The 14430-nt window shown below is 46.4% G+C and overlaps 1 protein-coding gene across 1 annotated transcript in view; it reads left to right on the forward strand.

The window, feature by feature from the left end:
- Window positions 1–13922, forward strand: part of HSPA14 (heat shock protein family A (Hsp70) member 14) — a 39349-nt gene extending 25427 nt beyond the window's left edge. The window contains exons 11-14 of the mRNA XM_030216639.1: window positions 3795–4010; window positions 9376–9549; window positions 12370–12440; window positions 12587–13922. Of these exons, the coding sequence (XP_030072499.1) occupies window positions 3795–4010; window positions 9376–9549; window positions 12370–12440; window positions 12587–12665 (540 nt within the window). The 3' untranslated portion in view covers window positions 12666–13922. The remainder of the gene's footprint in view (window positions 1–3794; window positions 4011–9375; window positions 9550–12369; window positions 12441–12586) is intronic.
- Window positions 13923–14430: the final 508 nt, after the last annotated feature.

Here is a 14430-nt window from a genome sequence, read left to right on the forward strand (position 1 = left end):
CGGCAGTGCTCTCTGCCAGCTATCCAACTTATCAGTGCCGGGTAGGTGCTTACATTTAACACAACAGATCACTCTCCCAAAGGCCCAATGTTTCCCCCCCCCCCCCCCCCCCCCTTTCCTGGGTTAAATAGTATCTGTGTAGTAGCTTAAATTGGGTCTCTTGCAACTCTGCAGACTTCATGAAGAGGCCTAAAATATCAAACGGGGCTAGAAATTATTGGTCTGTAAGATGCATAGGTAAGTCACTTTGCCACTGTTCCCGTAACTTAGTGATCCCAGAGGCAAGGGATATGACGTGTTTATACCAATAGGACAATTTGTTAAATTTTAAGGGGCTTCGATGTTAGCTTCAGAACTTAGTACAAGAAGAGTGCTGGACAGACTTCTACGGTCTGTGCCCTGAGAATGGCAAGGACAAATCAAACTTGGGTATAAAGTATCACATGCCATGTAAAATGAGTTTATCTTGTTGGGCAGACTGGATGGACCATTCAGGTCTTTATCTGCCATCATTTACTTTGTTACTATGTTACTCTTTGGGATTCTACATGGAATGTTGCTACTAATTGGGATTCCAGAATCTTGGAACTCTTTAGGATTCCAGAATCTTCAGAACTTTCAGTATAGGAACAGTGCTGGGTAGACTTCTATGGTCTGTGCCCTGAGAATGGAAAGGACAAATCAAACTCAGGTATAAAGTATCACATACCATGTAAAATGAGTTTATCTTGTTGGGCAGACTGCATGGACTGTAAGGTCTTTATCTGCCGTCATTTACTATGTTACTCTTTGGGGTTCTAAATGGAATGTTGCTACTAATTGGGATTCCGGAATCTTGTAACTCTTTAGGATTCCAGAATCTTCAGAACGTTTAGTACAAGAACAGTGCTGGGCAGACTTCTACGGTCTGTGCCCTGAGAATGGCAAGGACAAATCAAACTCAGGTATAAAGTATCACATACCATGTAAAATGAGTTTATCTTGTTGGGCAGACTGGATGGACCGTTCAGGTCTTTATCTGCCGTCATTTACTATGTTATGTTACCTCTCTTGGATCTGGGAATAGGAGGGAAGTTTCCTGCCCCAATTCTAGCAAGTGTATCAATGAGATGCCCCCCTTGGCAGCCCAGTCCCGAAAAACTGTTCTGCCCAACCTTGGCGTGAAGTCAGGAAGGACGAAATCTCCGATTTCCTCCCCTGCGCTTTCCGGCACCACCTCCATTCTCTTATAAATGGGGACAAAAACTGGATCTTCTGGTGAAGCCCTGCAGCCCTCCCCCCCCCCCCCCCCCCCCCCCCGAGAGTGCAAGAGATTGAAAAATTTAAATGCGAGACTCCACCCAGCCAGGGGGGGGGAATCCTGCAAGGACCCTGTAAAAGAGCTGCCACCTTGAAGGCCCTAACATCTGGGGACACTGAGAACCCTTTGGGATTTTTCTAAAGTCAGTTTGTCCATACTAATTCTGGTAAGACCTTGTAAAGACTTGGTGGTAGAAGAAGCCAAAAGAGAATCTACAAACGTGGAGAACTCAAAAAGTCCCACGGATAAACTGCAATACTGTAAGAGACTGTTTTAAGACTCAACACAGATTTTCCACAACAGTCTTTTTAAAGACCACAATAATCCATCTATCTTGGATTCTCATCATACTTTGAATAAACATATAGAACATTACAAGAATTACTATTTCAAGACCCTCATCATCATTCTGATGTAGGCCTTCTGGCCGAAACACAACGTTGTGTCAAGTCCTTTATTGTTCAAGTAGTAAAAAAGGCCCGTTTCGGTATGAAATGAAACGGGCGCTAGCAAGGTTATTCCCCCCCCCCCCCCCCCCCCCGCTCTCTCCCTCTGACCCCTCCAAGTCCCACAGCCCCCTTTCTTCCCTTCCAATTTCCAGGTCTCCCTCCCTCCCTCTCTCTCCTTCCCTCTGTCCCTCCCCCGAGTTCCAGTCCCCCCCTCCCCGACACTGGCCCCGCCCATCCCCCTACGTGCACTTCGCCCCCCCTCCAAAATCGCCAACCCCCCCTCTGCTACCCTCCCTTCCCCCCTCTTACTGGGGTCCCGGCGGCAGCAGTGAAGAGTGAGCAGGCTCGCGAGTCTGCTGCCTTCCCTTCTCTTCACTCTCAGCTCTGACTCTGGTCCAGCCCTCATTTCCTGTTTCCGCAAGGGTGGGACCAGAGTCAGAGCTGAGAGCGAAGAGAAGGGAAGGCAGCAGACTCGCGAGCCTGCTCGCTCTTCACTGCTGCCGCTGGGACCCCGGTAAAAGGGGAGGGTAGCAGAAGGGGGTTGGCGATTTTGGTGGGGGGGGGGGGGCACGTGCACGTAGGGACGTCTCTGCCCGCTCCCGCTGTTCTTCAACACGCGTCTCTCACTGGGATCGTAACCACCTCCTGACGTCGGGCAAGCAGGGTTCTACTTCTGGCCAGTGACGTCAGCAGGTGGTTACGATCCCAGTGAGACACTTTAGAACGTTCACAGAGCAAATTATTATATTAGATAAACTTTTGCTTCGTCTTCATCATTACTGTGGTCCAGTCTTCTTTTTCACGGTAGAAGAAGCCAGGCACATGTACAAGGGCTTCTGCTCTGTGTGAGGGCTGTAACCACTGCACAATCCTCTCTCAATGTACTGTGATAGAAAGTAAAGACAGAGTAAAGGCAGTCTGTGTCCAGTCATCAACTCTTCAGTATGTCCATCACAAGCAATGTGTTAAGTGGAAACCCCAGTTTCACTAACTAAATATTTACCCTTCTCAGGGATGTTCAGTAAGGCAGAGAGAGCAGGATTGGAAATCTGTGTACACGAGCTTTGCTTAGCAGTCAGATGAAGTGGTATCCCAAATTCTAATGTCCAAAGAATTACTCAAGTCTATGCCTATAAGGCCACGGTTCCAGTCTCCCTCTCCCCCCACCCCCCCAACACTAACAGCTCTGACTTATCACAGTTGACCTGGAGCCCCAGGAGTTGCCCGCCCAAAGCATTGCAAAATATGCAGTGCAGGATCCAGATACAGCAAGATGTCATTTGCAAAGAGACTGATCTTACTTTTTCTATTCCCCCAATCACCAAGCCCTGAACAGCGTCTGACGCCCTGATCTTTGTGGCTAACAGTTCTATAGTCCACAAAAACAGGAGGGGGAAAGGGGACAACCCTGGTGAGTACCCCTCTGCAGCTTGAAAGAATCGTCAACCTCCTGTTAAACGTAAAGCCTGTGCCCATCCCATGAATCTCCCTGTCAGACCATAACTTTCCATGACCCAAAAGACTGAGCTATTTTTATAATGTAAAACCAGCTGTATACTATAATTTCAGAAAACATTTTTGTTATAGGTAACATGATATCTCTCAAGGATCCATATTTACCTTGGTTAATTTATTCTACAAGGCCAATTTTGTTGGTATTTAACTGGGAGGGAGATTGACTCCGTGTCCTGTTGCAGTGGTCTCTGATACCTTGCAGGACCTGAGGGTAGTGATTGATATGCACTTGTACGCTGAGCTGATACAGGGGACAGAGGTCAGGGGGTACAAGTGCATATGTGTCCTTTGCAAGTAAGTAGTTTACAAAGAAAATAGATACAGCGTTGGGGAGTGTCAAGGAATGCAAACTAGTTTAGGGGATGGTGTTCCTTTAATGTGCTGTAATCGGGAATAGATCTGAGTCTGCAGCTAATTAATATGCCCACCGGGAGTGGGGGGGGGACAGACACAAGGGCCTATATAAATGGATCTAGGAGGGCCAGGGTAAGTGAGACAGCAGGTGGTATAATGAGGCTGTATTCCTGCAGGTGGTTCTGTGTGGGGGTTCTGCTCGCATTCCCAAGCTCCAGCAGCTCATTAGAGATCTCTTCCCAGATGTGCAACTCCTGAATTCTATCCCGCCAGATGAGGTGATCCCCATTGGTGCAGCCATGGAAGCAGGGATCCTCCTTGGGAGGGAGAGCCTTTCTCAGGAGCAGGAGACGCTGGACGTTGAGTGTTCTGCGAGGGACATTCTAGTCAAGGTAAGCGGACGGCCAAACGCTAGTGTCATTTTCAACAAGGAATGTATTCTTAAACTATGAGATTCAGAACAGGAAGACCCAGGTCTAACTGAAGGATTTAGATTTTTTTTTTCAAATTTAGCTCATCCCTTTTCAGTTGTATTTCAAGGTGAGTTATGAGTTATATTCTCGGGTACAGTAGGTTTCTTCCTTTCACAAAGGACTTTTGTATCTGAGGCACTGAGAGTTAAGTGACTTTCCCAAGGACATAAGTAGCATCAGTGGGATCAATGCCCCCCCCCCCCCCCCCCATTTTTTTTACAGAAAGGGTAATGGCTGCAACGATACTAGTGATCTGGATTGGCCACTGTTGGAAACAGGATACTGGGCTTGATGGACCTTTGGCCTGTCCCAGTATGATAATATGTTCTTAGGACAGGCTGCAGTAAAGATTCTGGAAACAAACTTCATATCAGAATTCAAGAAAGGGTCAAGCTTAGCTGGGGGTGGGGAGTGAAAGGTAAAGCCTGGGATAAACTCAGAAGATCCTTAGCTTAAGGGGGGGGAGTGAGAGGTAAAGTCTGGGATAAGCACAGAGGATCTTCAGGGAATTAAGACAGTGATCAGATAAAAATGGACAGATGAGATGAACACACTGGTTTTTTCTGCCATTGTAGATTCTGAGGCCAATTTTCAGACCGTGGGCATTAGACTGAATGACTCCCGCGGTCACTATCGAGTCGAAATGTTCAATGCCGGGCCATTTCTAATTACTGGCATTGAATATCTGGTTTATTTTTGGCCCGCTTCAAAATAACCGGCTAAGTCGATATTCAGACTTAACCATTTTGTCTTGAAACTGACCAAAGATATTCTACGGTTTCACGCGACCAATTACGGTCGCTAAACTTGCCTTAAACATTGGTGGATAGCTGGTTCTATTGCTCGATATAACCGCTAGGTACTAACTGGGGATATTCACCGGGGGTAGCTGGTTATCCCCTGCCCGAATATCGGCGGATAGCCGGTTATGCGCCTTTTAACTGGTCAGCAGCTGTTCTGGCCGGTTAAATAGTGCTGAATAGCAGGGAGTCTGTTTCTGCATTTCCCATGAAGCACTTGCATATAGCAGGTTTAGTCATGGAGGGATCCTAGAGTAATGATGATCATTCCCATCAGAGTTGCCAGATATCTAAAAAAAAAAAGCACATAAAAATAGCTACCTGAGGAGCTGGGGGGGAAGGGGAGTGTGTGCCCCTCGGAGCTGGTGGGGGCCCCCTCAAGATGAGTTGGGAAAAAAAAAAAAAAGCAACTGCTCGCAGCGAGTTTAAAAGAGCTGCCCAATTTGTCTTGGAAGAGTTCTATAAGTATCTGTTTTATAAATAGCTACTTATATCCTGGGGGGGGGGGGGGGGGGGCTGGAGGGGCGTTCTATTTTATATTTTTGTGATTACTGAGCTATTCTGCTTTTTTTTCCCATTTTTGGCATTTGTATTCCGTTGTATTATTAAAATGCAAATAAGAAAATGTAAAGATATTACTACTAAACATTTCTATAGCGCTACTAGATTTATGCAGCGCTGTACAAATGAACATGAAGAGACAGACAGTCCCTGCTCAACAGAGCTTACAATCCAAATTGGTCAGACGAACAGACAGCTAGGGGTGGGGAAATTGCAGTGGTAGGGGTGATAAGTGAGGGTGCTGAGTAAGAGAGTCATGGTTAGGAGTCGAAAGCAGTAGCAAAGAGGTGGGCTTTAAGCCTAGATTTGAAGACAGCCAGAGACTGAGCCTGACGTACCGGCTCAGGGAGTCTGTTCCAGGCATAGGGAGAAGCGAGATAGAAGGAACGGAGCCGGGAGTTAGCAGTGGGGGAGAAGGGGGACGACAGGAGACATTTACCCAGCGAACGGAGTTCACGGGGAGGAGTGTAGGGAGAGATGAGAGCGGAGAGGTACTGAGAAGCTGCGGTGTGGATGCACTTGTAGGTCAATAGGAGAAGTTTGAACTGTATGCGGAAGTGGATAGGGAGCCAGTGAAGCAACTTGAGGAGAGGGCTAACGTGAGTATAGCGACTGTGGCGGAATATAAGACGCGCAGCGGAGATAGATGGCTGAGCGGGAGACCAGCGAGAAGCAAGTTGCAGTAGTCTAGGCGAGAAGTGATAAGGGTATGGGTAAGGGTTTTGGTAGCGTCCTCGGAAAGGAAAGGGCGAATTTTGTTAATATTATAGAGAAAGAAACGACAGGTTTTGGCAATCTGCTGAATATGAGCAGAGAAGGAGAGAGAGGAGTCGAAGATGACTCCAAGGTTGCGTGCAGACGGGACAGGGAGGATGAGAGTGTTATCTACCGAAATAGAAAACGGGGGGAGAGGAGAGGCAGGTTTAGGGGGAAAGATGAGAAGCTTGGTTTTGGTCATGTTTAGTTTCAGGTGGCAGCGAGACATCCAGGCAGCGATGTCAGAGAGGCAGGCCGATACTTTGGTCTGGATTTCAGCTGAGATATCCGGTGCGGAGAGGTAGATCTGGGTATCATCAGCGTAAAGATGGTATTGAAAGCCATGGGATGAGATCAGAGCACCAAGGGAAGAGTTATAGATGGAGAAGAGGAGAGGTCCCATGACAGATCCCTGGGGTACACCTACTGTTAGCGGAAAAGAGAGCCTCCAATTCCACGTGAAAACCAAAGAATTGGCAACTCTTTGAGTCCCAGTTCTCAAGCGCTGTCAGTGGGTCAGGTTATCAGCATATGCCTTCTACCTCCATTGCATGCAAATCTCTATCATACATATTCATTAGGGTTATCTTGCTGCCCCGACCCGTTGTTCAGGACTGGAAGTTGAATGTTGTGCCTGTACAGTTTTGCCTTAGAATGGGGCCTTGAATATTGAATTTGCTGCAGACAACAGACTCTCGTCTCTCTATTTTGATATTCCTGGCCTAGAGCTACCAGCTGTGGAGATGTTTTGTTTTGCTTTTCCATTTTAAATATTCCTTTCCAAGTCAAATGAGAAACCTTCCTAAGCTAGTCTTAATGCGGACAGACAGTGCCAGCGAGCGTGCGTTTGAAAAGCATTCTCCAGTAATGCAGCCCAGGAGGGTCTGCCAGACCAGCGTTTAACTCAACCCCCCCCCCCCCGTATTCTATCAGTGGCATCCAATCTCGAATCCCTGCGCAAATAAATTAGGTAATGAGCCGTAACAATCAAGTATCAATGTTAATCAGCACTAATTTGAATTTGCACGCAGATCTGGCTGCGCAATTCTATAATAAGTACATAAGTAATGCCATACTGGGAAAAGACAAAGGGTCCATCGAGCCCAGCATCTTGTCCATGACAGCGGCCAATCCAGGCCAAGGGCACCTGGCAAGCTTTCCAAATGTACAAACATTCTATACATGTTATTCCTGGAATTTTGGATTTTTCCAAGTTCGTTTAGTAGCGGTTTATGGACTTGTCCTTTAGGAAACCGTCCAACCCCTTTTTAAACTCTGCTAAGCTAACCGCCTTCACCACTTTCTCCGGCAACGAATTCCAGAGTTTAATTACACGTTGGGTGAAGAAAACTTTTCTCCGATTTGTTTTAAATTTACTACACTGTAGTTTCATCGCATGCCCCCTAGTCCTAGTATTTTTGGAAAGCGTGAACAGACGCTTCACATCCACCTGTTCCACTCCACTCATTATTTTATATACCTCTATCATGTCTCCCCTCAGCCGTCTCTTCTCCAAGCTGTATAGCCCTAGCCTCCTTAGTCTTTCTTCATAGGGAAGTCGTCCCATCCCCGCTATCATTTTAGTCGCCGTTCGCTGCACCTTTTCCAATTCTACTATATCTTTCTTGAGATGCGGCGACCAGAATTGAACACAATGCTCAAGGTGCAGTCGCACCATGGAGCGATACAACAGCATTATAACATCCTCACACCTTTTTTCCATACCTTTCCTAATAATACCCAACATTCTATTCGCTTTCCTAGCCGCAGCAGCACACTGAGCAGAAGGTTTCAGTGTGTTATCGACGACGACACCCAGATCCCTTTCTTGGTCCGTAACTCCTAACATGGAACCTTGCATGACGTAGCTATAATTCGGGTTCTTTTTTTCCCACATGCATCACCTTGCACTTGCTCACATTAAACATCATCTGCCATTTAGCCACCCAGTCTCGTAAGGTCCTCTTGTAATTTTTCACAATCCTGTCGCGAGTTAACGACTTTGAATAACTTTGTGTCATCAGCAAATTTAATTACCTCGCTAGTTACTCCCATCTCTAAATCATTTATAAATATATTAAAAATGATTTAGAGATGGGAGTAACTAGCGAGGTAATGATCTGTGTCCAAATACTCAGATGCAACCCTAAAGGGGGCGCAGCCACAGGTGGGTCAGGGGCGTTCCAGTGTTATAGAATTTGGGGCTGTACGTCCAAGTTGCATGCCAGGATTTATACCAGATTTCAGCTGGTGTAAGTCCTCGTGCTCCAAACTGAAGGTGAGAATCCCCGCTAGGCACCATTCTGTAAAAAGGCCCTCATTCCGTAACAGAATAGCGCAGAGTTTTCCCGGTGCCTTTTACTGAATCTGCCCCAAAATATCTAAATCTGGTACAATCATTAGTACTCAGTCATCTAGACTACTGCAAAACCCCTACGAGAGAAGTTACACTGGCTCCCACTTAAAGAACGCATCGCGTTCAAAGTATGTACCCTAGTTCACAAAATCATCCATGGCGATGCCCCAGCCTACATGTCAGACCTGATAGACCTACCGCCCAGGAATGCTAAAAATTCATCTCGCACATTCCTTAATCTTCATTTCCCCAACTGTAAAGGTCTAAAATACAAATTAATGCACGCATCAACCTTTTCCTATATGAGTACGCAATTCTGGAAGCGATCTATGAACTGACCAACTTCCGCAAACTACTGAAGACCATCTCTTTGACAAGATATACCACAAAGATCAACACATGTAAAACTCCACACATATATCCAGAAATGTTTAATAATGCCTTCTGTCATATTACTATCATGTATTCTATTACCATGTAACCCAAAATCCTTCTGTAACACCAAATGTCTATTCTCTTCTTATTTCCACTATCCATGATGTATTGTTAGCCACATTGAGCCAGCAAAGAGGTGGGAAAATGCGGGGTACAAATGGCAATAAATAATAATAATAAAATGTATAGATTCCAGAAAGGAAGAAGACATGTTTCTGGGTGTTTTGTGACCTGTTTTTTAATCATTTGTGCTGGTACCTCTTTGTTTCCTGAGAAAGTTTGAGAACCTGGAAAGAGCAGAAATAAGATGTGTTTCTTTTAAGCTTTGGGGGAACTGTTAGAGATCTTACGGCTGTCCCTCTTTTTTTTCTTTCAGGAAGTGGACGAGTTGGGGGCTGATAGATACACAGTGCTCTTGCCATCGGGAACACCCCTGCCAGCCCGGAGGCAGCACTCGTTGCAAGCCCCAGGAAACATTTCCTCAGTTTGTCTAGAACTGTTCGAGTCCGCAGGGGGAAACGCCACAGCTGAGGAATATAAATTTGCACAGGTCAGTTCGTGTACTTAAGCAGGCGACTCTCTGGAATTCTGCATATGAGCCACAGCTGGTGACAGCTAAGTTACGGTTTGGTGTCCGTGTCCTGCGTCTAACTCCATACGTATGAAAACTCGCATGGATTTATAACCGGTTAAAGAGCGAGTGGAGGCAGCCATTGTGAAGGTGCTGCTGTGGTCTCCTTGAAAACCAGACCTGCTGAAGGCTCCCCTTTCAGTTTGATGTGATTTTCTCTTTGCTCTGCCTTCACAAACCCTTGTTTGCTAAGATAGATATTTATTACTACTGGGGGTTTAGTCAAGTTATCCATAGCTTGTTAGCTGCTTGATTCTGTTCTTGTGATCCAATTAGCGCCTCTCAGTGAATGAGAACTTGCCAGTGGAGGTGTAGCCTAGTGGTTAGTGGTGGCCTGAGAACCTGCAGCTCCTTGTCACTTAACCCTCCGTTGTCCCAGGTACTATATAAATTAGCTGTATATTATTATTATTATTGTTACATTTGTACCCCGCGCTTTCCCACTCACGGCAGGCTCAATGCGGCTTACATGGGGCAATGGAGGGTTAAGTGACTTGCCCAGAGTCACAAGGAGCTGTCTGTGCCTGAAGTGGGAATCCAACTCAGTTCCCCAGGACCAAAGTCCACCACCCTAACCAGTAGGCCACTCCTCCAGTGTTGCTACTATTTGAGATTCTACATGGAATGTTGCTATTCCACTAGAAGTCGGCCCTTGCAGATCACCAATGTGGCCGCGCAGGCTTCTGCTTCTGTGAGTCTGATGTCCTGCACGTACGTGCAGGACGTCAGACTCACAGAAACAGAAGTCTGCGCAGCCTTCTACATGGCATGTTGCTAGTGGAATAGCAACATTCCATGTAGAATCTCCAATAGCAGCAACATTCCATGTAGAATCTCCAATAGTATCTATTTTATTTTTGTTACATTTATACCCTGCGCTTTCCCACTCATGGCAGGCTCAATGCGGCTTACATGGGGCAATGGAGGGTTAAGTGACTTTCCCAGAGTCACAAGGAGCTACTTGTGCCTGAAGTGGGAATCAAACTCAGTTCCCCGGGACCAAAGTCCACCACCCTAACCACTAGGCCACTCCTCCACTGTTGCTACTATTTGAGATTCTACATGGAATGTCGCTATTCCACTAGCAACATTCCATGTAGAAGTCGACCCTTGCAGATCACCAATGTGGCCGCGCAGGCTTCTGCTTCTGTGAGTCTGACGTCCTGCACGTACGTGCAGGACGTCAGACTCGCAGAAACAGAAGCCTGCGCAGCCTTCTACATGGAATGTTGCTAGTGGAATAGCAACATTCCATGTAGAATCTCCAATAGTATCTATTTTATTTTTGTTACATTTGTACCCCGCGCTTTCCCACTCATGGCAGGCTCAATGTGGCTTACATGGGGCAATGGAGGGTTAAGTGACTTGCCCAGAGTCACAAGGAGCTGCCTGTGCCTGAAGTGGGAATTGAACTCAGTTCCTCAGGACCAAAGTCCACCACCCTAACCACTAGGCCACTCCTTCACTGTTGCTACTATTTGAGATTCTACATGGAATGTTGCTATTCCACTAGCAACATTCCATGTAGAATCTCCAATAGTAGCAACATTCCATGTAGAATCTCCAATAGTATCTATTTTATTTTTGTTACATTTGTACCCTGCGCATTCCCACTCATGGCAGGCTCAATGTGGCTTACATGGGGCAATGGAGGGTTAAGTGACTTGCCCAGAGTCACAAGGAGCTGCCTGTGCCTGAAGTGGGAATCCAACTCAGTTCCTCAGTTCCCCAGGACCAAAGTCCACCACCCTAACCACTAGGCCACTCCTCCACTGTTGCTACTATTTGAGATTCTACATGGAATGTTGCTATTCCACTAGCAACATTCCATGTAGAAGTCGGCCCTTGCAGATCACCAATGTGGCCGCGCAGGCTTCTGCAGGACGTCAGACTCACAGAAACAGAAGCCTGCGCAGCCTTCTACATGGAATGTTGCTAGTGGAATCTCCAATAGTAGCAACGTTCCATGTAGAATCTCCAATAGCAGCAACATTCCATGTAGAATCTCCAATAGTAGCAACATTCCATGTAGAATCTCCAATAGTATCTATTTTATTTTTGTTACATCTGTACCCTGCGCTTTCCCACTCATGGCAGGCTCAATGGGGCTTACATGGGGCAACGGAGGGTTAAGTGACTTGCCCAGAGTCACAAGGAGCTGCCTGTGCCTGAAGTGGGAATCCAACTCAGTTCCTCAGTTCCCCGGGACCAAAGTCCACCACCCTAACCACTAGGCCACTCCTCCACTATAATGCGTAAACCGCTTTGATTGTAATCACAGAAAGGCAGTATATCAAGTTCCATCCCTTTCCCGTGCTAGTGGTTATTACTACAGATCAGGCCATTTGTTCCAGTGGCCTGTAGGCTGGAGCTGCACAGTATGTGGCACTGAGCTTTGTTCGCTTCTGCGCTATAGGCTCCACTTTCTGGGAGATGGCGTAGGTGACTGTAGGTGTTCTTTCTAAACATTTAGCCGACTTTAGTTTTAACAGACTGGATATGGTCTTTATTAAGTTTAACCATTTTATTGACTTTCCCAAGTACAAACAGAATGTATAACCAGGATTAACAAATGCTTAGAACATGAGCTCCTCTCCCCCTCCCAAACCATCTCTCCCCCCCCCCCCCCCAGCCTCCTCCCTCCATTCCCTAAAGAACGACCCCTCCCCCCCCCCCCCCCCCCCCACCCTCTTGTCTGGATATGGTCTTTATCTGCTGTCATTTTCTATGCTTTGACAGATTGTACTCAAGGAATTAGGTAAAAAAGAAGATGGGAAGCATATCATCTTAACAGTTCTCACCATGAAAAGGTACATAAATGTGCATTTTACAGACTTTGAACTGCAGCTCTTGGGTTGTTTTACCCAGAGAACACATCAGATAACATTCATCTCTGTTGTACATCTTCCTGCATGTTTCTTCCCAGTAGATTAATGCCCTGTGTCTTTGTCTTTAGGGATGGATCATTACATATCACCTGTACAGATCAAGGGACGGGAAATTCGGAGATGATTACTGTTGAAGTGGCTGCATAACATTGCCAGGAAGGAGCTTAGTTTGTTAACAAAACATTTTGTCTGGTTCATTCACCCCGGTTTCTATGGAGGGATCACCCTACACAGTCTGCTTTCTCCCAGTGTTGTCTCCCACCTCCTATGCAACACCATACAAGCTGTTTTCTGTGCTGAAGCGAGGAGGGGCTGCTTGGCAATCCTTGAGCACCACTACAGTCTTGCAGAGCACAAATCCAGCAATGACCATTACTTGTTAAACTGGCAAGGTTAAGGATGTAAATGTTGTTCAAGAGGTTCACCATTTACACTGCTGAAATTTAAATGGTTAACCCTGCGGAAGGTACTTTTCAAAACCATTTCCCTGTGTAAAACTCTGCTTTACCAGAGGAACCGGAACGTCTCACTGTACATAAAGCACTCGGATTGTTTGCCTGTGTGTCAGTTTAACTGAAAAGTTTGTTGCATCTAAAGGGAGGTGCTTTTTCCAAGTGAAATATGTGTATGCTCGTTATGAAAACTGCTGCAAAATTCATGCCTAAAAAGTAGGTGGGAGCTTTGCAGTAACTGAGACAACGAGAAAATAGCCCCTTTGTGAGCACCTGTTTAGACAGATTGCATGGGCCAAACTGTGCAAGCACGTGCCCCTGCTCCCAAAAGGCATTTTGTGCCGAGTCTACACCGTATTTTATAAAAACGCATCACAGCACCACCCCTGGGAACGCCTAGTAAAGGGGCCTAAAGAGATTGCCGAGATTCAGGGCGCTAAGCACGAATTCAGTAACTGCAGTTCCACATTGAAACATTGTAGAAGACTAGCTTAAGCCCACGGCGTGAGCATTTACGCCATGCCAAAGGCACGTAGGTGTGTAAAACCACGCTTAGATGCTGGGCACACCCCTCCTACGCCAATCCCCCTTCGGAGATGCACGCTGTAGAATAGGGGGCAGATCAGTTACACCTGTAACTCCTAAATAAGTGTCAATTAGTGCATGCTAAGGCCAGTTACTAATATTTAATCCATCAATAGGCTCACAATACAGTCCATTCCCTTAGGTTAACAATTCAATTTGTAGTAGACCAGTAGTTCACTATTAAATATGTATGGACTAGCTGTTAAGCCCGTTAAAACGGGCGAGATTTAAAACGGGCAAGATTTTTCTTTTTAACAATGTAGTGGAACAGCCAAAGAAGAAAAATGAGAGTTGGATGTCCAGCATTTCTTCTCTCTCCCTTCCCATCCATCCATCTCCTTCCTCTGTGTTGCCTGCTCTTCATCCATGTCCAGAATTTCTTCTGTCTCCTCTCCATCCATGTGCATCTCCTTCCTGTCTTCCCTTCCCTCCATCCATATTCAACAATTATCCTTTCTCCCTGCCCTCCCCTCCATCCATCCATGTGCAGCAACCCTCTTCTCTCCCCTGGCTTCCCCTCCCCTCCATCCACCCATGTTCAGCAACTCTCCTCTCCCCCCGCCCCCGTGTCCAACTCTCCTCTGCTTTCGTTACCTCCTGTGAGTCCTCTCGTCAGCTGGCTCGCCTCCAGCACAGCGTTCCTTTCCCTTTCTGTTCTGTCCTCTGACGTCATCACGTCTTGACGGGGGGGGGGGGGGATAGAGAGGGAAGTCTCTACTGCGCATTTGCGGGTGAGTCTGTCACCTCTCATTTATATAGTTAGATGATTGGGGGGAATAAAGTCTCACCTGTCACCGAGTCAAAACCCCTCTCCAGGGTAGTTTATTCAATATGACTCTTTGGTGAAAAAAACCCCCCTCTGTCTATTTAATTTG

Source organism: Microcaecilia unicolor, chromosome 10 (genome assembly GCF_901765095.1).
Source record: "Microcaecilia unicolor chromosome 10, aMicUni1.1, whole genome shotgun sequence".
NCBI lineage: Eukaryota > Metazoa > Chordata > Amphibia > Gymnophiona > Siphonopidae > Microcaecilia > Microcaecilia unicolor.